The sequence below is a fragment of the Podarcis pityusensis genome (assembly GCF_964106645.2).
Source record: "Podarcis pityusensis genome assembly, chromosome: 2".
Lineage (NCBI taxonomy): Eukaryota > Metazoa > Chordata > Lepidosauria > Squamata > Lacertidae > Podarcis > Podarcis pityusensis.
The window spans coordinates 65,757,969-65,782,153 of NC_138029.1; the positions used below are offsets into that span (position 1 = coordinate 65,757,969).

At 41.6% G+C, this 24,185-nt stretch overlaps 1 protein-coding gene across 6 annotated transcripts in view; it reads left to right on the plus strand.

Moving 5' to 3' along the window:
• The window catches only part of GRIA1 (glutamate ionotropic receptor AMPA type subunit 1), a 198,688-nt gene extending 184,324 nt beyond the window's left edge, over positions 1-14,364 (plus strand). For 2 of the 6 annotated variants that reach the window (XM_080988006.1, XM_080988007.1), the window contains exons 15-16: positions 8,564-8,698; positions 11,282-14,364. In XM_080988006.1, coding sequence (XP_080844132.1) covers positions 8,564-8,698; positions 11,282-11,473 — 327 coding nt within the window. In that variant the 3' untranslated portion in view covers positions 11,474-14,364. Of the gene's footprint in view, positions 1-8,563; positions 8,699-11,281 lie in introns of those variants that run through there. The other 4 variants (XM_080988008.1, XM_080988009.1, XM_080988010.1 and 1 more) reach the window with 4 other exon arrangements.
• Positions 14,365-24,185: the final 9,821 nt, after the last annotated feature.

Here is a 24,185-nt window from a genome sequence, read left to right on the forward strand (position 1 = left end):
GAAAGAGAGAGAGAGGGAGAGATGATAGAGAAGAAAGTGTAAAATTGGAGGAGACATCAGTGAAGAGTCAACAGAAAATACTACCATGGGTATGACTCAGGAAATTTGACGCAAAGCAGAATGATGAATTCAGTGAGCAGACAGATAATACAGGGAAGACTTATTAGGTGAATCACACTTGAAAAACTAGCCCTTTTATTGACACCTGAGGAAGAGATGGACTCCACTGTGTTTAGATACTGAATTCTCTCCAAAATCCAGACCAGCTGCCTGGTAAGATTGGATTTCTCCTTCATTCAAGGACGTTATACCCCCATACTGGATACTCCTTGTTGCAAGCCACTCCAACTGCATAAAACTACAGATAACAGTGTTCTGTGGGGAGTGACACTGGGGCAGCCATTTAGGGTATCAAACCAATGCCCTTTCCTCACAGTGTTGGAGGATGTGCCAATAGATTCAAAGCACTTGTCAATGTTCCTCTTTTCTCTTGATCATGGCTCTAGCTGATTAAGTGCCAAGACTCTTTTGATTACTGTGCTCACCAAATATATGGTTGCAAACACTACAGCAGGGTGCCTAACCTCCAGGTGTTATTGAATTCCCATCTCTCATCAACCCCAGCCAGCATGGCCCAATGGTCAGGGATGATGGAAGCTGCAGTCCGGCAATATCTGAAGGACTCCTGGTAGGCACTCTTGTCCCTAAAACTTTTTCAAAAACCTGAAATTCCATATTTCGCAAAACATTTATCTCTTTAACCAATGATAAAACTGCTTACCTTTCTAAGATTTTGAGGAAGAGGGGATAAGAAGAAAGTTATGCTTTTTCCTTCCAGTAGTTTTGATTGCCTGTCCCTGCTCTATTGGTCTGTAAATTGTTTACAGTATCATGAGCATGCAAAATGTTGACAAAAGAATCAAATTCTGTTCTTCTCTGCAAAATATTACTTTTACATTAATAGCCCCCCTCGTACTGGGTTTTAGATGCCCTGGGCAGAATCTCCTGTTAAATTCAGACATTTTTTCATCTCCCACAATGTTACAAAAAGCTCAGCAATTACCATTCATATGAAGAGTAACTACTTAGCTATGTGCTTTCGGGGGCTTTTTCGGTGCCTTTGCTAATAGGCCACCTTTATCAGTGCTAGAAAAACCCCATAGCTACTGTGTTCCAAACAAAATCCTTGTGGCACTGATCCCATTTAAAACAAGCAGCGGCAGCAGAACTCAGAACCACTACAATACTGTATCTCTTTTCCTGTCGCCTTCCACACACTAGAATGAGAGAGCAGAGCAGAAAGGGGCACAGGGGTTTACGTGAATCCTACGACGTCAGTGTGGATCACATTAACTGCATGTTCTTATAGAGATGAAGCCAAACGTGTGAATTGCATGTAAACATCACCGTGGCTATTCATGAGGTTTGTGAGAGCTTCTTGACCCTCCGTGTGTAAAATCTATTAATTCTGCATGCTGGGATTGCTGAGAAAATGTATGAATAAATGCAAGAGGTTAAAAAAGAAAGAAAGAAAGAAAGAAAGAAAGAAAGAAAGAAAGGAAGGAAGGAAGGAGGGAGGGAAAGGGGGAGGGGGGGAAAGAAAAGAAAACCTAGCACTGGAAATTTTGTAGCTCAGAACCATGTGAATAGGAAACTCTGAAGAAAGGAAGGTTAATATTAAGAAGAATTAATACACAGCAAAATTAGATCAATATAAAAATGGAGGTACACATCAAATGTTGACCATTGTCTTCTCCTTAAAAATACATACATACATACAGCAAGTTCTGAAGGCCGATAGCACTTATTGTGAACTGTTTACAGAATCCAGCCACTGACTAGAGTACCTACATGGCAGGAGTGCCAACTTGGCCCTACGACTGTGGGAGCCTGGGGCTGTGGGTGCCATGCAGCGTGCATGGCCCTGGTACTGAACTTTGTGGGTGCCTTCATGGGGAATTTTGTGGGTGCTTGGGCACCCAGGCCCCAGGGAGTTGACACCTATTCTACGTTGCCATCTAATGCTCCCCAAGTGGATCCTCAATGCAACTCACTATTTGCCAGGTGGGTCCACTGCATTCTAACAGCCTCACACATGTGGCTATGTAGCAGTTCAGAGAACTTGACACAGATACCAGCTTGCCAGTGGAGTAGGGAATCTGCATGCATAAAACAGCTGCTGCATCTCCCCCAACCTTTACTGGATTCTGCTACCTGCAAGCAGAACAAACTCATCCATCCTTCATTTACGTAGGTCAGTACTGAGTGCTGTTGCACATGGGTAAGCTGAGCAATACAAGAAGCCATATGTGCGCATCAGTGGGGAAACAGAAACTGTGAGCTGATTAATGTATAAGGTACTTACCAGTAGAGTCACATGATGCAAATCAGGGTGTTCATCCCCATTTATATACCGGTATATATATATATATATATATATATGTATATATATACACACACACACACACAAAAACACAAACATGTATATGGGAATACATACCCTCAGGCACAAACTGGAACTACAATACATGGCTTAACCACAGACACAATCACGTTACAACTCATACACAATATCTTCTTGCACTTAATTTTCTTTAATGAGGGTCTTGTAGACTGTCATCCCTTTCACAACTGTCATACTTTACATAAAAGTCCCAATTTCAAAAGATAACAGATGTTACATGGATTTTTCAGCTGCTAAATCTTGAGTAGAATTAGGTGTAGGAAGACCAAAAGGTACAACTCTTGTGCAATATATATGTAGGCAAATGTGTTTAGAAACTTTTTTTTTTTTTTACATTTCAGCTTATATGTGTGTTTTTTAATGAGCTGAATTTTTAAACAAAACATCTAGCTGGCTTTTCCATTTTTATAGAATCTAATCTATTCAATCCATATATTCCCTTCTACCTAAAGAGATTGCGATCCAAACCCATCTCACACTGGGCTATGGGGAGTTTGCATTGAGCAGAGCTTCCCTCCACTTGCTTCTGATGTCTTATCCAGCTTTCTTCCACCCACCAATGGCAAAAGAACTCGAGCATCACTCCACTAGCCAAGACCTCCCACTTCCACCTTCCACTGCCACTCAAATGGGCAGGCAAAAGAGCTGCCAGTGATACCCCTGGCAGCAGAGCCCTGAGGGATTCCTGGAAATTGGGTGTTCCAAGGACACTGCAATTCTGAGCTGACATGGGGTCTATGGATCATAAGATACTCTCTCAGCCAGTGCTGGTGAGCATCAGGCCTGATGTGGGCCCAAAGACTGTACCAGCCTGGAACTAGTGCACATATAAGGCCCAGTCTGCCTGCCCACACCTGCTACTGCCACCATGAGTGGCTGGAATGCAGGTACAGTGGTGGCCTCAGCACTCCACAGACCCTCAGAAGTGGCAGCAGGAAGTTTGCGTTGTTGTCTCTGTAAGACAGCCACATTTTCTTCACTCAGTCCTAGCAACAAATTAATCATCCGGTCATTTTATTGCTTACATGTGTTATGAGAGCTTGCAGCTTTGGTGAGTTAGATTGAAATGATCACTTACAATTTCTGGAGTTCAAAGGCTTCATTCATGCAGGAACAGATTTATCTTGGTTGGAGAGAGAGAGAGAGAGAGAGAGAGAGAGAGAGAGAGAGAGAGAATAGCAGACATCTTGTCTCAACAAGTTGGGAGAAATGGCTCAGTTTTCAGGGGTGGGGTTAACAGACAAAGATGCTACAAACAGGTTTACTAGACAGTGTCCTCATGTGGTTTAAAGTAACATGTGCATTAACTAGAAGCTCAGAATAGAAGGAAATGCTTTTCTCCAACTTAAATTATATAAGCAAAATAGACTGTTAATAAATATATCTACCATGTAGCTTGGTCTAATAATAACAGAGTGGGTGGCAAGATCTACATTTCTGTTCCCTTGATTTAAGTATGAGGGACTGCATCAAGGACCACAGACTCCGACCACAGACTCTTAATCAAGTCCAAAGATTAGGGTTAAAGATGAATATGCAAAATTTTATATATATTTTTAATTGTATTCAGTGAGGCCCACTCCCAAGTAAGCATGCATGGGTTTGCAGCTGTAGTCCCATTAAAGTCCAGCTTAAGTTCCTAGTTTCAATATTATGCATAAACTTTCCACAGTGTTGCCCCTCAGACAAAGCATTCCCTTTGCACAATAACCTGCCAGAACCTGAAGCATAAACTGGAAGTTAAAAACATGTAATTATAAACACAAGTCTTTGTCAGGTCATGTCCTTATGAACACAACACTGACTTCATAGCTATTGGGAAATGAGGGAAAATCTTCCCAGAGTGGAGCTTTAAAAAGCTTTATATCACAGTCACAGTCAGTGGCAGAACTATACTAGCCCACAAGTTCTTACATGGCCATGAATGGATTTTCTCTGAGCTGAAGGTGCTTTACTCTGAGCTGTAAGACTCGTTTGTTTATTTTACAGGGTAAAGATTAATGTTACCATAATGTTAAATATTACATAGTTCTCTGCATACCAGGAAGTTTCCTTAAATTAAATAAATAAATAAATAAATAAAATCTAGTTTTCATTGTTACTGCTTTCCAAATTTCTCAGTTTTCTTTTCTTTCACACCACTCATGAATACTAATAAGCACTTCGCACTTCAGCAGCTAAGACTGCAATCCTAAACACACTTTATCTGAGAATAAGTCCTGTAAAATGGGGCATACTTCTGAGCAGACAGGTATAGGGTTGCACTGTCACATGTTTTACTTCCCTTGTATATCTCGTGCAGTTGCATACACATGTTGTATAAGACTGAATTTCCAGAATCTGGAGTTCTGAGGAATATATTCCCACATTAGAAAAGAGAATTGGCTGTTCACGAAACAAAAGGTGCAAGGCACCTCTGTAAATTCCAAATATGAAGTCCCTAAATGACCATGTCAAATGGCATTGTTCTTGAGGTGGATGCAGGATGCTTTATATTGGCCTGACATACTCATTTTTGCTCCAGAGACCAACATCAAACTCCTCCACCTCCTTCTAAGTGGTGCAAAGGTGCTTTCTGTCAACCCCCTTAAGGTGAGAAGGGAGTCAGGGAACTTGGTCCTTAAAGAGTTTTCTTTTCTTCCTGTCAGAGCAGAATAAAATGGCAAGAAACGGGATGAGGGATAAACTGCCACCAGTTAAAAAGAAGCAGACCGGGAAGGTGCCTTGTCACCATGGCAACGAGGCCAGGAACATTTCTGAAAGATGGGCTTTTTTGCTTGCTTTTCACCTGCCAATCTTCCTCTTCCCTCCTTCTCTTCCCTCAAATGTAACTCTCCCTCTGCAGGAGACACGCTGTGACATTTACACTCCCACTAATAAGCCGGCTGCATGATGGGCAAACTCCTTGGGAGAGCATCTGTCACAAAGCCCAAACAGCAAGGCTCTGCAGCTGAGGGAAAGAGTTTGATTCTCTCAGGCAGTTAGTGCAGGGATTGGTGCCTTTCCCTCCCCCCCCCCCCCCATTCTCTTCATGTTCTATTATTACTAGTGCTATTAAGTCAGGAGACTGTAAGAAAAAGCAGCAGGCATGGTCTTTTGGAGCCAAGAAGCCAAGGCAAGCCATGGCAAGCTGGAATTGTTTTCTTGCCTTTGCAGTGTGTGGCAATGACCCTGGTGCCAACATCCAGCTGGGAAGGAACTATGTGATTGCAAGACAATAGTCACTCTCCAGAGAACCTCTTTGCAATTAGAAACGCTATCCTTCTAGCAAAGAAAGCCTGAGAGCCAAGAAGTGGCAAGATGCCCGTGGAGCAGTTTCAAGCCTAAATCTACATTGTGACAACTGGATTTTTGACAAGTGCACACACACACACACTCCCTCTCTCTCCTTCTCTCCAGCCAAGCTTCATTCGGCCTCAAAACCCATATTTTTCATGCCATTCCACACACCCTGGCCTGTCTTGACTGTGGTAGCAAGAAGGAAAATTAGGATCATGGCTCTGAGTCCCAGTTGTGCCATGCAGCCTATAGACATTGAGCAGATGTATAAATGGCACTGCTGCTGATTGTACTTGTGTGGTAATTCAAGCTTGGGTGTATTTCCATTACAATTACATGCCCCCATTGGCAGCTCATTAAGAATCAAAGCACTGATGTGTGAATAAGTTTCTATCAGGAGAGCTTTGGAAATCTGAAAGAAGGAAATTTGAACCCCAACTTGCACACACAGCACACCCTGAACATGTTATCTCTCATTCAATATCCATTTCCCCTCTCATTTTGTGTGAGTGAGAGGAAGGGGGAGGGACAAACAAAAAGCATGAGCTAATATTTACCCTTCTAAATGTGAAAAGAACATGATCAGATCTTCAAAGTGGAGACCGGCTGTCAAATATCCCCTTTCTGCAGATGGGCAACTAGTGTGATGGGTTTTTGAGCACCAGAATCGTGATAAAATAGATAATTCGAAAAAGGCTGGACTGTTTACAACTAGAAAATGCATGAAAGATGAATCTGGATTAATGGTTCATCAGCATGGGAAAGGCTAGAGAAGAGTTGAGTGTGCATTGAGCTCATTTCTGGAGCAGAGATTCTTATTTCCATCTCAGAATTTTAGGGTTCTGAAGGACTGAGTAAGCCAATATAATAAAGGATCGCAGTCTACTAGCATTCACATTTCAGTGCATAAAGAAGAGAGGGGAGAACAAATACTCCATGCCAAAGGTATCTGCATGGTAAGCTCCATTGTCAGAAATCAACACTATAATTTGAATTTATAGGTCATATAGCTTTGGGGTTATGATGAAGCTACAACGAGGCTGTGTGAGGGAACTAGAAGTTTGCCTATAAATGAATACATTATAACTGATTATACTAAAAACTCACACCAAAATCGAAAATGATAAATAAAACACGAATCTGACAAGGGTGTTGCATTTCCACCTTCCTTTTGAAAGAACCACGAAAAGTTGCATCATAAAGTTGCCAAGCTTTTATCCCTTGAGATGGATTCTAACAACAGCAGAGATCTCAGAAAGCACAGCATATGTTTCCAGTATCCCCTGCAAAAGAAGAATTGGCTGTATCTAAAGATCACAGATTTGTGATTCAATCCATAGGCTTTAGCATTTGAAACATACACTTTGAACTAGCTGTGTTTTATTGAGAGAGAACTGAGTAGGTAAGCAAGTAAAAGTAAGGCAAGCATCCCTGCTGCTGAACCGGAAAAGAGGAGCAAGATTAAACATTTTAAATATATATATATTCCTACTTGTAAAGACCACTATCAGTTAATGAAAGCAGACAAACATTTTAGAATATGGCGGACATTTTGACACATATTTGCTGCATTCTGAATCATTTAGTTTCAGGACAGAGTATGTGTGTCGACTTTTATCAAACTTTATAATATTTGTCGGGTTTTATCTTACATTTACATTTGCCGGCTGCATTAATGACATGAACCTGATATTTATGACAGCCATGACAAAGTCCCTTTTTTATTTGAAAGGTGTAATATGGTCTTGGAACCATATTGCTGAAAATTCAGGAACTGACTGAGGTACACACATAAACAACACTGTTCTATGTTAAACTTTTATGATTCAATAATCGCTTGTAGAAATGTACCTCTGACTTGAACAGCCTATTCAAGCACTATTTACCTCAGGTAAACCCAGCAACCATCTGATATCTGTGGTCTGCATATTGTTAACTAGATGTGAAACTAGTTAACTAACTAAAACTCAGACTGAATCAAATGTATAGAATAGTTGTCACATTAGACACCAATGTTTGCTGTGCTGCTAATGCCTTTACAGATCAGCTTCTACCTTTGTAAAATAGGGAAGAATTATACCTATATATTTAACAGGGGCAGATTAATTACTGGGTGTTTTTAAAATAAGTTTGCAATCGACATCAAACACTAAAGATGACCAATAGGTGACTAATAGCCCTCCTTTATAAAAAAAAATATTTTTAATGCATCAACTGAACTTAGGCACATAATAACTGCTTTTTTGAATAGAAATCAAATGCATGTCTATGGCGAGCACCTTTTCAGTGTCACTGCAACCTGGATATTGCACAAAGGGGGAGGGCCATGTCAGAAGAGAATAAAGCAAGTGATTTTGATTTGTTGCTCAGCAACAGAAGTTGCGGGGGAAACAATCAAAGAAGAAAAGGAATAGGCATTTCCAAGAGAGTGAGTTATTTTAGGAGAGGAAAAGATTGGAGACTAGCAAAATGTCAGCTCACAGTAGATAACATTTTTTTATATCAATAATTGAAAGTCCCTAGGCATTTGAGGGCACATAAGTATTTAAGGATGATTCAAAACATCTAGTCCACACCTTTCCCAAAGAGTTGCAAAGCCACTGAAGTGTTTAATCAACTTTGTGTGTTCAGTGGGGGAAGAATATTCAGATGCAAAGAAGGGAAGTTGAAATGTCTTCTGTGTGTTTTAAAACAAGTGGTGGCTTCCCAGGCTTACTGTCTCATATGTAGCACTTTGTGTCGTTGTTCTGAAGAATAGTGTTGTGCTAACAGCATGTTTCCCCCTCCCACATCCCTTCTCCCTTTTCCTTTCTCTTGTAGGACAAAACAAGTGCTTTGAGTCTCAGCAACGTAGCCGGTGTTTTCTACATCCTCATCGGTGGGCTTGGACTAGCCATGCTGGTTGCCTTAATCGAGTTTTGTTACAAGTCCAGAAGTGAATCAAAACGGATGAAGGTGGCAACACATTCACAGGCCTTTCACACCTTCTTTCTGATACCAGCCAGACTCCTAATATTCCTTTAGGAATGGATCCAGACTAGGATGGCTATTAGGGTAGAACGTCAATATTTAAAGGCCAAGGAAATGAATTTTCCCTGGCCTATTTAGTGTTCAGCTGTATAAGACCTGAGTAAGAGCGAATTTGCAAATAGTTTGTAGCCAGAATTAATCGTTGTGGGACATGTGTAGAAGCCTATGTTTCCAGCATTCTTAACAAACACAAAACCTAACCTGGTTTGAAACAGAGTTTAAGAACAAAAACAGGCCAGGTAATCTGGCTCTCTGTCCTTGCTAAAATGGGATTGCTCTGGGCTAATTTAATCATATCTCGCCATGGCTATTCAATTGGTATTGGAAAGTCATTCTGGGGGGAAAAGGGAGAGAGAGAATCCTTTGCTGCATCCCCAGCCACCTAAGTGTTTAAGGTCCATTTGATTCCTTTTGTTGCACCGCTGGGGAAATATCTAAGAGACAAGTTGCACAGGAAAGATCCACAAGTTTCAGGTGCACAATCCTTACTCAGGTGTGAAATTTACTATGTAGCCTTGAACAACTTGCCTTACAGAGCCATTACAAGGCAATTGTTCATCTAAATGACACAGGATACCATAACATTTGGGATTGCTCTAAGCAGCCTTGCATTGCTTATGACAGAGAAAATATTCTCAGACATCACAAAAGCAGGTCTTCAGGGCAGGTTCATGCTTAATGAGGTCACTTTTTGTGAAGCCTCCTGATGGTGTCACATTTAACCCATGCGAAGATTTCAGCTCTAAAATTAGCTCTCTGCCCCGTGTGGAAAAGTCATTGTTTCCCAATCCAATGAACCACCGTTGAGTTTCTTTGCAGAAGCAGGGATATTTTATGATTGTCCATTCAGCTTTGTAATTCTGAATCAGTACTTTAAGTGCAGAATTGTTTACATTTGTAAGGAATTCCAAAGCCTTAGAGTGACATAGCCTTTGCCTGCCATCTTGGTCCCATGATCTGTGAACTCAAGACATACCCAAAGTAATGGTTGTGCATTTGTTGTCTTTGTTGTTATTCATTTTTTGTAAAGAAATTACACTTCTACAGAGCATGAATACATAAAGAAATATCAACGCTCTCCTTCCAGCACTCCTCTGCCTTCTTCCACTCAGTTTCTCAACCCATTAACCACAAAATAAGAAAAGAAAGAAAGGAAAGCTTGTGCAAACCAACTCTTCAGGTGGAATCTGAACAGCAAATAACAGTCAGCTGACAACTATTTTAATTTGTACACAACTGTAGAAACGAATGCCAGATGGCACCAGGCTTTTCCTTTTATTAAAAGTAACTCTGTCCTTATTAACCAGGTATAACATGAATATATCTCACAGTTAATACACAAATGAGGAAACGGGTTTTAAGGTGCAAAGATTTTAGAGAGGCAATATACCTGTAACACCACAGCCACCTTGTGATATAGGTTAGGCTGAGATATATTATTGCTTGCCCAGTGACTTTCAAGCTGATTGGTATTGAAACCTGGTTTCTGATATTCATGCCTAACTGTCTATCAGTTGCACTACACTTCAAGTTTAGCCTATACTGCTGGGGAACCTGTGGCACTCTAAAAGGATGTTGGACTACAACTCCCATTACCTCTGACTCTTGGCCAGGCTGGCTGGGGCTGATGGGAGTCCAACAACATGTGGAGGGCCAGAGATTCCCAAGTCCTGCTCTGTTGTATATGAAAACACCCTTCAAATTCAGTTTTTATTGTGTTAGGAGAGACAACTATGTGGAAAAGCTTATTCATTACACTCTTGTGATCTTTCACTCTTATCCTTATGACAATAAGCAATTCTGACCAGTAAAGGACTTGTGTGCCCTGAGAGAAAAAGAAAGTTTTAAGACTTTCTTCTACATCATGCTTACCTCTACATCATGGTCAATGCTTATCACAATATTTACAAATTGGGTTCATGTTGCTAACCTTGCCAGCTACCCAAATGTCCTTCCAAAGTCAACTTCCTTGTTGCACTTCTTTCAGTTTGGGAGCTGGAAGCGGGTGACATGCTGAAAACTAGTGGGGAAGAGTGAGGCTTTGCAAGGGAAAAAATGGGAGGAGGGAGAAATGATTAAGCATCCGCTGGTCTTGTCCAGTCCACCAAATATCCATATTAGGGTTATGAAGAACACAATTTCCCCTAACCATGTCTTAAGTATATTTCAGATATGGGATAACTGAACTGTTTCCATTGGACCACCTTAGATGGTTTTTTTTTTAAAAAAAACCACAGTGGCAAACTTTCTACCCTAAGATATGTTCTTCACATGTGGGTGTTTTGAGCAAGAGGGAAAATAAATTCTGATAGAATAAATATTAATGACTTTAAAAAATGTGTTTGCTCTGAATATGTATGCCTGCATAACTTGTTCATTTCTAAGCAGAATTGACAGGGAAGGGATCCAAGAGTACTAGGCTAGACTGAAGAAATAAAATGTTGTCTATTACAAATGCCCAGCCATTGCTAAGGACAGGGGGAGACCCCCCTTGTCTCTCTTAAAAAGGGTTTTTGTTTGATCCCACAGCAATCAATCAATGAAGCCATACGAACATCAACCCTTCCCAGAGCATCTGCGGCAGGAACCAGCAGTGGAGAAAACGGACGGGTGGTGAGCCACGATTTTCCCCAAACTATGCAGGAGATTCCATGCATGGGTCACAGCTCTGGGACACCCCTGGGAGCAACGGGATTATAATTACCCTTGATGGATATTCTGGGTGAGAGCAGGGTCTCCCTAATCCCAGCCTCTCCAGTGCTAAAAACCAAACCGTTCAAGAAGAGGGACAATGCACTGGATCTTTTAGAGGAAACCAGATTCATTTTCCTTTGTTTTTGTTTGTTTGTTTGTTCGTGTGTGTGTATGTGTTTATTTTGCAGTAAATCCACAGGCAGAAAGCATGACCTGTACTGCAATAAGGAGAGGGCAACTGGACTGAACAAAATTTGGAGACATCCCTGAATACACGGTTACAGGAACACTGAGGAAGACAGCGCCATTTTGTTTTTAACTTGGTTGTTAATAAGTTCTTAGTGTGTGCAATATATATATTTTTCTTACTAATTCCCGTGATGTCAGGGTGATCTCAGCCCTGCCCTGCTCAAAAGTTTAAAATCAGGTTTAGTTTGGGATGCAAACCATACATGTCTGCGCTACTAACAGTGAAAGGGGGTGGGTGGGAACAATTCCTCTGAGACAACAGGACTCTACTGTGTTTTAAAGTTGTTGCGACAAAGCTAACTAGGCCATCGACAGAGAATTCCACTATTGAATGAAGGATTTCTGAGGCAGTTGAAGCGGAAGCCTAACATGCAGAAAGGAGTAGGAAGACTTCTGAATGGGATGCCAGTGGTTGTATCTGGATTTGGGAGAGCCTAGTTAAACAGAGGTTAATGTGACCTGTATTCCTGAGCTTGAAAGTGGCTGTCTAAGTTTAAATGTTGTGAGTGTGGGAAATATCAGTCCCCAAAATGGGAATTTGACAGGCTACCACAAGGACAGGTCAGCAGCCGCCTATGACCATGGCTGTTTCCTCTAGAAAATGCAAAATATCAATATATCTATAGATCACATATCATCCCTCACTGCCTCACTGCCTTTTCAAGAGCCATTTCCTCATTCCCACACTACTGTAAGGTTTCCTTTCCATGGTGATCTTTGAGTAGAAAACCATTCACCACCAGTTAATGATAGACATCAGGGCTGTTTTGTATACATCTGGTTTATTAGTCTTTGTAAGCCAGATCTGATGGACATTCCATGGAATAAGTGGGCTACATTATATTTATGATGACCAAAAAGTAATAATTTTAAAAAGTTTCCACAACAAGATGCCAATATTCACCTAGATCCAGCCTTCCATAATAATTGCTTGCAACTGGCCACAGTTAAAAAGCAAAATCGGTTTCAAGAATCAAATCTTGGCCAGCAGTATCATTTGCAGAAAAGCCAAAAGACATGGTTTCCATCTCATCCATCATCGTGAAGGGAAGTGGAACACACAGAACTGACCAGCTGGTACCCTACTTGCTACTGATATAAAACCCAATCTCGCAATGAAAAACTGAAATCCAGAGAGCTGTCCAAAGCACAAGACAACAGACTTGCTAGCAGTATTTCTCCCAGTCATGTGCTCCTTGACATCTACATTGAAACAAAAGCTTCATTTGTGTGTGCGTGTGCGTATGTGTGTGATATCACCACCGTGAACAGTGAACTACTCGAACAGAGTGGAAAACGTTGCCCTGAAGAAAAACCATTAAAAGGAAGTATCTCCTACTCCATCGTAGGTCTGGAAGAGGCCCAACCCTTCCTTGGCGATTTCCTGTCCTCACAGATGCATCTGCCCATGACTGGATGTTAATTCCAGACTTTACAAGGGGCTAAATCTTCCTCCAAGTGCCAGTGCAAACCCATCAGTATAACAGCAACTTGTTATATCTAATATCTGAGACCTGTGTGTAACATAAAAGTGTAAAATAGGAGACTGTAACATAGAATGGAAGCAGAAGGATGCGATAAGAGGCTACGGACTGAAATGGCTTTGTTGTGGGGACCATCATGATGTCGCTTTAAAAAAATGTGTGTGTGTGACTGGCAAGTGGCTCTAAACAAATAAGCTACCATACATGACTTTCTGTGCTTATGAAGCTTCAAAAACTATTAAAGACTGGCTTCTAGGAACTGATTGTACCATTCAGCACTATGTTGTTCCATCAATTTCTTCCACTCATCTTAAGACGACATCTTCATAAGACTGGCAGCACAGAACCTGCAGATCCCCTTCAGAGGGCACAGCATGCCTAGTGCCTGTTTTGTTTTCTCTCCGTGCTGCTGGAAGCCTTTTTGTCTTCATCTTCCATCCAGCTGTTTGTCATGGCTCAGATCTCAGCCTCCGATAATAGCTCTTCAGGGTCTTGTTCTCCGTGTGCAATTCTTATTTTTAATTTTATGTCTGCTTTGGTTACATTTTGAGTTTAGTTCTGTGTGTGTCTTTATGGTGTGCACGGCTCACAAAACTAAGCCTGTTTTTGATGAAGAGATCTTTTGGATGTCCAAGAAGAGACCCGATCTTTCTTTCGAACACAAGAGTTTTCCAGAGCTCCCACAACTGTCATACACCGTAAAATACAATGGGAGCAGAGTGCAAGGATTTTCTTCTGTATGGAATAAAAAATATAGCCCATAAAACTTTGAAAGAGATAGCGAGAGAGAGAGAGAGAGAGAGAAACCTCAGTTGCCTTTGTGGCAAAGGAATCAAAGAGACCTATCTGACAATTGAGCCAGCCAGTTAGATGGGTTTGTGGGAAGAAGCCTTCTATGATAGGACAAATGCCTGTAACACTAGGACATGAGACTCATCTTTGAAATGTTTTTGATCAGTGGAAGGGTGGGAGCAGAAAAAGAAGAATGATTCAGAAGAAGAGGGGAAATGTTAACTTGTAATATGTATTTTTACTACACTTTTCTTAAATATAGAATAATGTGGTGGGGAGGGGGGAACCCTTAAAGACATTGACATTTTTCTCAACAAGAAACCATATTTAACAGTTTTGGCTTTCATTAAATTTTGCTCTTTGGTACCTGGATTTTTTATTTAAGAGTTATGTTTGTTTTCATTCATCATCTTTGGACCGCTACAAATGTTTTGCAGATTGATGTTAAAAATTAAGAAATATTGCCATATATAATATGGATGCTTTCTCCATTTTTCTTCCCTGGCCGTATTCCTTTGTACCAAGACCAGATGAGTGGAAGAAAAAAAAGCCCTGTTATCACCCCTGCCAATACAGTAGCCATCTATGTATGGTAAAAGTAAATCCCCCTAAATCTTACCAGAAATGACACAGAGTTAACTGATTTCCCACATGTTTGTTTAGCTTTTGGAAAATTGTTTCAGACTCCAAGCATTGGTTTTAGGTGATGCTACCAGGATCTTTAGACCATCCAAGGTCCTGGTCTATACTCATTTCAAACTGAGCTCAAATCCAAGACACTGGGATCTGGCCTGAAATGGACTGGCAGAACATCCAAAATACATTTTAAGAGTCCAAGTTTTGCAGAATTTGCTGGCTTATCTATAATCATGCCAAGCAAACCTCAGTCTGAGCCAGAGTCCACCTGTGATAGCTCTAGCAAGACACAATTCTCTCAGCCGGGAATTGGATGGCATTGGAAGCTGGATGCAATCCCAACTTCCCAGCCATGTCTAAAGTTTACCGGAGCTCAGCTGCCCTACCAGCTTAGACAGGGAAGTGGGAAATGGGAAATGCCAGAGAAGCAGAATGTTTTTTGTCAGTCAGATTCTCTGACATGTTACCTGTTATACTCTAAGGTGAATTCATCAAATATTTATGAAAATGTTCAGGATATATGAACCTTGATTATTTGATCTTATTTTTCACTTTAGTGTGCCACACTAGAAATGGCCTGGTACAATCTGGTACTTGAAATGTAGAAAACTAGATTTATTCTCGACTGTCCTTATGTACAATACTGTGTTTTGGAAGTTGGCAAGTTTCTTCTAGGCTCAAACCATTTTTACTGAATGCATGGTTAGTGTAATGACACTTTAAAAAACGGTTCAGAAAGGGGAAAGTGTGCTCATGGTACAGGTTGCCGAAAGTAGCAAAGCAATTCCTGTTCAACTTATGCAGTTCCACCCAGGTTCCAATTTCATATCAAACTCCTGCCCAGGAATTCACTTGAATGTGGCATATTATACACTATTGAATTGCACATGTTCATGGTTGAGCCATGATTACCAGCTTCATATGATCTTATTAAATGTGTGGTTGATCTACAAAGTAATTATATCATGCATAAATAGGGCTTTGAATGCCACTACCTGATCTAATTGAAAATATTCCTACATTCTTAATCTGCATCAGGGCCGTCATTTACTCTAGGACCACAACCCTAATCACATTTACAAGTGAGCTGGTTCCATTGAAATCAAATGGAGCTTACTTAATTCCATGAAAACGTAAGATCTCCAACTTTTAATGAAAGTGAATCAGGGTTCAAAAGTCATCCAAAACCAGCCCTTTCATAAGACTTCAAGCATGGCTTTTCCCCAGACAGAGGAAGTGTGTGTTAGAGCCAAGTATCTTTGGAGGGATGGAAATAGCATCCATGGCTGTTTGATTTTGATGGCTGTCTGACTACTTACAGAATAAATCATTTCTGTTTCCAGAGGGGGAAATTATTCTGGATTTACAGAAGGTAATTGCTTTTGGTGTTATGCAACTGATGATATTAAAACCTTTCAATTGTATAATGACTAGAAAGCCTTATGATACATACAATTCCCTTATAACTGCTGTTTCAGGGAAACATCTTCCACGAAGTATGGCTATTTTGAACCATTTCTGATCTTGACAAGGATTAACAACCATTGGGCATGCAGGAGAGATGACAGAACTATGGCCAAAGCATCACCATCTGTCCTAAGTTGACATATTCACAATCATATGCTTCACTTGTGGATTCTCTTGACGTCGCTTATGTGCTTGTTTGCATTTCCTGGCTTCCTACCATGGAAATAACTATGATGACTTGATTGGTGCCAATTAGCTGTGGTGACAAGCAGCCCAAAGTGCTAGCCCTGTAAACAGTTCATATAAATATGGCTGTTCTTTTCACCAAGGCTGTGTATACAATTGTGTGTCCCTGAGGTCCAGTCTTTGGAGAGGCCAGGGGCACATTTGGAAACCTGAGAGCCAATGGCAATGTTTATTATTACAGAAAACAGGCAGCAGAAACTTGAGAGCAAACCATGGTCTCTGTCACAAAATGGCTGTCACAAAATGGCTTCCAGAATGGGAATGGTCAGTCACAGGATCCACAGACACACACGGAGCGGGGGGTAGAAACACGGAAACTCAGACCTAGCAGTAGCAGCACATCACTAGATGGGGCAGGGCAGGACAGGGGGCAGGACGACCAGGTTGAATCCAGTGGCATGTCTATGCAACCCTGAGCAGGCCACGGCACTTACCCACCCCTACCCCGTAGATGTGGATGCCAGGGAACATCATCACAGATACAAGTTCACCCACGAACACAGCACTGGTGATGCCAACTGGATCCCACTACCCTATATCAACTAAAAGAAGAATTGTGGCATTCTATATCCACCCCTCTTTAATAGGATGCTCTGCTTCTGATGCAACGTGGAATGGGCTGCACTTTCAATAAGACAGCTACAAAGTAATAAACGGTACCTACCAGGAGTATAGTCAGAAAAGCTGTTCATGGTCCAGATTAAATAAAAGTGGTGCTACAACCGCTTGCAAACATGCTTATATATAGGGCAGTCTCATGATCTGATCCTAATCATTCCATAACTCATGTAAATGCTCAGAAGGTTGTTAGGAGTCTGGTCATCCAACCAGAATCTAACAAAACGTGGGACCATGATGACTTCTCTGGTCAAGAGCTGTCTCTGCCCTCAACATCCCCACTTGTGTGACCGACCTGTTTCACCCTTCACTTCCTGCACTGGTAGGAAGGAGGCCCCTAAGCACATTCAGCTTAAAATGAGCTTAAAAGCCTCGCCACAATTGTTTGGAGGCTTCTCTGCAAGTTTTGCTGAACACATTTTCAAACCTTTCTGCTCAGTGCAAGAAGGTCAGGACAGAGCCAGTGGAGACAGGGACATTAGAGCCATGGTTAGCACATACAATACTACTGGGGTAGTAGTCAACTAAGTTTTACTCAGCGTAAACCCACTGAAATGACTGAATATGAACTTAGAGGTATTGATTTCAATATATCTAGTATGTGTAAAACTTAGTTGACTAGCACTCTGTATATTGTCACATGTTTGGCTTAACACCTGAGCAGAGTTCTTGCTTCCTGCTTAAGTGACATTTCTACACGCATTCTCTGCGTTTTGACCTATAACTCCTTCCATAGCTAGCTTTCCGCAGTGTTGTGGCTTTGTAGATTATGTTTTATATGAAGAGGCATTAAGTCATGCAATCCTGACTGATTTCAAAAAGTTCTTTGTGCAGCCACAGTTTTTGCCTCATGTGTTCTTTCTAAAATTCGTAACTGGCCCTCAGTTTTGTATCTAGGTTGAGAAAGGCAGCTCATTCGTTGACTTTTGTTAATGCATTCAAGTAGAACTGATGTTGGGAACCTTTGCCCCTCCAGATGCTACTGAACTACATCTCCCACCATCCCTAGCCATTTGTCATGCAAGCTGGGGATTATGGGAGTTGTAGTTCAGCAACATCTGGAGGGCCAAAGATTTCCCAGACCAAATGAAGACAAAGAAGAAAGTCAGAATCCAGAGAAATTTACTTACTTTCCTATTTGTTAAAGTATACCATCTGTGCCCCTTCCTTCAAAAATACCTTTCCATAGGGCAGGTTTAGGAAACAGAATTCAGAGTCAACCTTAAACTGTCAACACAGGATCAGATTTTAATCCTCAATCCCATTATTTGTTGGCAAAACCTTCAAAATAAGATTGTCAAATATAATTGTCAATTTGACTATGGCTTGTGAAAAGGCTATGCCTTCTCCTGAGACATACATCGAAACTCTCTGACCATGGCGATCTTCTCCTTCTGAAATCAGTGTCCTTCAGTTTCAGGTTGGGCCATTTCCCAGTTCCTTAGTCTGCATAAGGCCGCTCAGATACAGGCAGCTGTTTGCCCAGAAGGGGTTCTGTGTGCACATGCCTAGGGCAAACTTTGCCAGTTTGAACACGGACATTTTCAAAACTTCTACCCCATTTTTCCAGATGGTTAACTGCAGGGAGGGCTGGATAGCAATGCCAGAGATGGGAATACATAACAGATTCAAAATTGGGTTAGCAGATTTTCAGGGACCAATTTCTGCATGCAGGTGCCAAATCGAAGGAAAATGTCCTTAATAACATAAGCAACAACTGGGAGGGAAGAGTTGAGAACCGTATGAGAAGCAAGGCGGAGAGCCTGAAATACCTTATATTTTTGCTGGAAGAAAGCCACCTTTAATGAGATCACAGTTCCTCAGGATTCTTGGTTACCTGCTCTGCATTCTGTTCTGGGTGTGGAGTGTGGGGATATCAAATCCCATGGCTTTCAGCAGTAATTGTATACTCATAATACCCATACCTCTATATCCCAGACCATTCTCCCACCATCCAGTCTTATACCTACAATTGCCTGTCTGATATATCTACCAAGACTATATCATTGCTATCCCAAGCTCAGCGCATTCAAGGGTGAACTGCTCATCTCCCCCTTCAAGCCCTGTTGGCTGTTGAGGACCTTTCAAAGCTGGTAGGACAGAGGGCAGGGCAGGTAATAGTGGGATCCTAAATAAGTGTACATTGGATTGCAGTCTTATGGTTCCCTATTTGTTCTAGAGCCAGCGTGGTGTGAGAGCCAGCGTGGTGTAGTGGTTAAGAGCAGTGTACTTGTAATCTGGTGAACCGGGTTCGCGTCCCCACTCCTCCACATGCAGCTGCTGGGTGACCTTGGGCTAGTCACACTTCTCTGAATTCTCTCAGCCCCACTCAGCTCACAGAGAGTTTGTTGTGGGGGAGGAAGGGAAAGGAGATTGTTAGCCGCTTTGAGACTCCTTAAGGGGAGTGAAAGGCGGGCCATCAAGTCCAAACTCCTCCTCCTCCTCCTCCTCTTCTTCTTCTTCTTCTACATACTACTACTACTGGTTGTGTTCTTTTGTCTTTAACAACAGCCTGACATGCAGATATTGAACAAGTGAAGATTTTTTACTTGCATGGGAAAGCTTCCAATCTGAACTTTTGCATATGCCCTCAGAAGTAAGCCCTGAGATGATCAAGGAGATTTACTCCTATGTGCATAGGTACTCTGCCCCTTCAGCTGTAACAAAGACTTTCACTCTCTGAAATAATTCTTCCCATCTTCCCTTGAAGACTGATGCCTTTAATTCCTTTTGAGAACCCTTACATGATGTCAGCTCTCTTTCTTCCTTCTTTTCCCTCTTCAAAATGCACATTTTCCCTCCATCATTTGTATAACACCCATATTCAAAGACAACTTTTAGCACGTATGAGTATATTTGCTTGCATTCTTCCCTTTTTAATTTATGTTAACACTTGTGTCTTCCTTTTGTTGTCTCTCCTCCACTGTCAACATTTAGATTTAGGGCAGGGTCCTGTCTTTCCCCCTTATTTAACTTTGTAAAGTGCTTCTAAATATTAATAACATATCCTTCTACTGCTTCACCAAAAACACAAGTCTATGAAGTCATGCCAAATATTATTTGGTCTGCAGAAAGCCAGTTGAATTACCCAGCTTATTCACCAGGCAACTGAGCCTGATGGGGTCTCATGTGTGGGTGACTAATCTTGTTTATAAAGGAGACCTTGGACAATGCACAGTAGCTAGAGGGCTTGATTAAGCTGATTCTTAAAACATGTACTAATAAAGGAAGCTTCTTCCTCCTCCTCCTCTTCACATTAAATGACTCCTTTCCTAACCATTCCCCCCACCCACAGCCACAATTTTTCTACCTCTACAAAGCACCCAGCAGGACACTTTTTCTTTCATTTATCAACATACAGCAAGAGATTAACTTTGAAAATCAAATAAAGATCACTATTAGTTTAGTCCTTTTTTCTATACCAAGGTGTCCACCAGGTCACTGATGCTGACCTCAGGAATGAGAAACTGGTGGTTTCTGACAGAACACCATGGCAGATTCAACTAACCCAATCTGCTAGTGGAAACCAGCACAAGGGGTCGTACTAGTACAATGAGGCTTTCTTCCCTCCCACTGTGCCTCTCTCAAATCTGCTATGGAGAGTTAGAAGAACACAAGGGAATGAGAGAAGAGAGAATTCCATCTGTGAAGCAGAAATGCTTGCCCTGATGGAACAATCACCTTAGGGCAACACTGAATTCCACTCATTGTTCCCTAAATGGGATTGGGAGAGAAAACTTCAAAAATTCATTCCTCTATAGTTTTAAGTAAAATACAAGATTGATATGCCTAAATGAAGAGTATGAGAAACCAAATCTAGTCTTAAGAGTTCCTGGAGGAGAAATTCAAGTCCTGGACATTTTCTTGGGAAACCAGGGAAGCAATAATTTGAGTACACCTAAGAGATAAACATGCACCTCCACATTTATAATGTGCAAGGCTGTTGTTTTTTCCAGGTACAAAAGCATCATGAGGATGATTTTCTTAAATGATATTTATTAAATTTTCCATCCATAAGGATGATGATTAATGGAATCAGAACAGCCATGGAGGTGAAATTTAACTCCTTCCTCTCTCACTGCAGCCAGAAGTTAAGCCTTCTTCCCAAGCTAGTAATTGGCCTGTGAGGAAATCCTCCATTGCCAAGAAACAGGGATTGCCCCACAAAGCAGCTAACAGCTTCAGAAATGGATACCTCTCAGGACTGCATCAGGGGAGGGAAGAGTGAAATTCTCCCTCCCTGCCTGCTGTGATTCCAATATTTATCAGTTCTCAGCTGAGCAGATGCTATTTGCATTTTTCAAGAGCTGCATGTTAGATCCTGTCACGTTTATTTAATATCATGTGTAGTTTGGCCCAAAATATGTAGGAGGAGGAAACATCTCCAAAACACATGGGTAATCAGGTTTTCAGACTTTCTTAAAAATCACAGAAAGAGAGTGCTTGTAGTCTCACGAAACTGCCTCAAGTTCTAGACAACTTCATTGCTGATAAACCTTGTCTATACTGATATGATGTTGCTTCCCCTGCCTCTCAGCTACTGGGTAACTCTAGTTATATTGACTTCCTTTCCTCTGAGGCATTCTAGTAAATGGGTTTTTGTCACACATTTGTGTAGCACTCTATAACCTGTCGGTGAAAGGCAGTTAGGAATTATTTCAAATGAAACAGATATAGTTCTTCAGAAATACAAAGTTGCATAGTGCAATCTTCTACACGATCACTTGGAAGTAAGTTTTATCAATGTCAGTGGGATGTATTCTCAGGTATTCATAGATCAGATGTAATGATCTCTGGCAGGCAATCAAGCCCCGATAAGAAGTAATGACTCTCTGGCAGTTTAACGTACGTTTATTTTACAAAAAGACACATCCAGAGCCCGGCATCTTGCCTGCTCACATTTCATTTGTTGGTCAGTCTGAAATTTCGCCCCTCCCACAGCAGGAAGGATGCCAGACTCCCGCCTTTTCCCTCTTGCCCTTCTGTTGCCCTCTGATTTTATCCAAACGCCTGGATCGGGGACTGAGAGGCTGACCTCCCCTCTCCTCCCCACTCTCACTCAACACAGACTGAGACTCAGACCTCTGCTTATCTGCTGATTGCCTAGCAATGCTCTGGCTGCCTTCCAACTCTTCCTCTCCTTGAGAGCTAATAGAGTCTTCTCTGGAAAGGGGGGTCAAACTGCCCTTTCTCAATTCTGACAGCCAGTTCTCATCTGCAGAGTTGGACTAATTCATTTAGTTCAATCTCTGAGTCTAACTCATCCCCTGTGTTCGGGGGGGGGGGGAGGCATGTTCCTGACATCAGATCCACTTACTGAAGAGTGCGCCCTGTTGCAGTAGTCGCTGATATTGTGGGGCAGTGCCATTCTTCTTGCACACTGACTTTGTTGCACCTTACCTGGACAGGTCTGAGAAAGGATGGTGCCGAGGTCAAGCTGTGCAGACATACTGCTGGAGCCTAGCCAGGGCTCCAGTGGATACATCTGCACCACCCCAGCCTCACTGCTGCCTGGGTAATCTGCAGCAACTCCTGTGTCAGAAGTGCAGATCTATGCCATCACAGTGGCTGCTTTTGCCCCAGTGAACTTAGTGGGTCTTTCTTCTGAGTAGACAGCCATAGAATTACATTGTTAATTTTCCTGTGGAAATTTCAGCTCCTTTACTAGTGCTCAGATTGCCTAGTGTCCCGTTCTCATTTAGTGTTGTCCTCCATAATTCATGTTGATAATCTTCCACTCAAGACACCATTTTAAAATTCCCATGTGGCAAGTGCATGACTCCTGCCGAAATGCCGTAACACAGCTGTTGTTGGCAATATATTCACCATTTTTTTAATGGTTCCCCCACTCCCACTTCAGTGAAGACGAGCCTGGAAAGTTTGTGCAGGGATCTGGGAATATGGCTTCCCAAATTAGAGGCATTTTCAAAAGATTTTCACCAAGGTTCATAAGATTATAATGCAGATCCACAATAACTGAGGGTACTTTACTATGTGCTCAAAATCCCAGAAAATCTTATTTCCAAAGAAGGGAAACAAAGTAATATTTTCAGGCCTTTCATCCCTGGTTTTAAAACCAATTGGCTGCAGTACAGTAAAGAGTTACGATAGGCAAACATAAACCCAGCGAAATCAATGGACTTAGTCACTTAAATCTGTATTGGATTATAGCAATTACAATTTCATTGCAACAAAGGTGCCAGAAGCCCAGTTATGTGTAAGTATTTATTTAGAAGTAAATCTAATTGGTTTCAGTGGAACACATAGGAGCATGAGAAGAGCTCTGCAGGATCAGGCCAAAGGCCTATTTAATTCAGTCTCCTGTGTTCACAGTGGCCAACCAGATGTCTATGAGAAGGCCGCCAGCAGGACCTTCTGAACCGAATGGAAAATGTGTGGTTGCATTTTTCTGTGCTTTATTTTAAAATATATTAAAATTAGCAATGGGGTGGGGGATCCAGACTGTGATATGTGGGGGTGCTTCACCACTTCTGCACACAGCCAGGAATATTGTTACTGCACCGTGAAACAGCTCTTTGCTATTAGAGGAAAAATTATATAAACTAGCACAGAGAATTTAGTGACAATGGGAGGTGCAGGAAATGATTTTTGTCATAGCCACGTCAAGGGAAGAAAAAGGCAGACTTTCCTTTATCACATGCTGGGTCCTGACAAAAAGTATTTGTGTGTGTGCGACCACATCTAAGTTTTGCCTTAAGTTCTTGAAATTGAAGGCAGTTGCTGGTCAATAGCACTAAGGAGAAAATCTGCCATATACAAAAAAGAGATCCTCTGTCAAAAATGGGGAACCTGTGGTCCTCCAGATTTTCTTACACATCAGCTCTCTTCAGCCACAGCCAGCCTGGGCATAGGTCAGGAATGATGGTAATGGTAGTCTAACAGAATCTAGACAGATTCAGGGGGATAGCCGTGTTGATCTGTCATAGTCATAATAAATAACAAGATGAAAGATGAAAAAATCTTTTTTAATAATTCCAGTGGCACCTTAAGGATCAACTAAATATAAGCTTTCAAGCTATGAGCTTTCGTGTGTAATACACACTTCGTCAGATCTAGACAGCCACATGTCCCTAATACCCAGACTCCAGAGCGCCTGACCACAAACCATGGAAACCATAGTTCCTGAGCTGTTGTTGTTGTTTTCTGCAACCACCTTAGGAAGCAGGAAAGTCCTTCCAGATTTATTCATTCACTGAAGACACCAA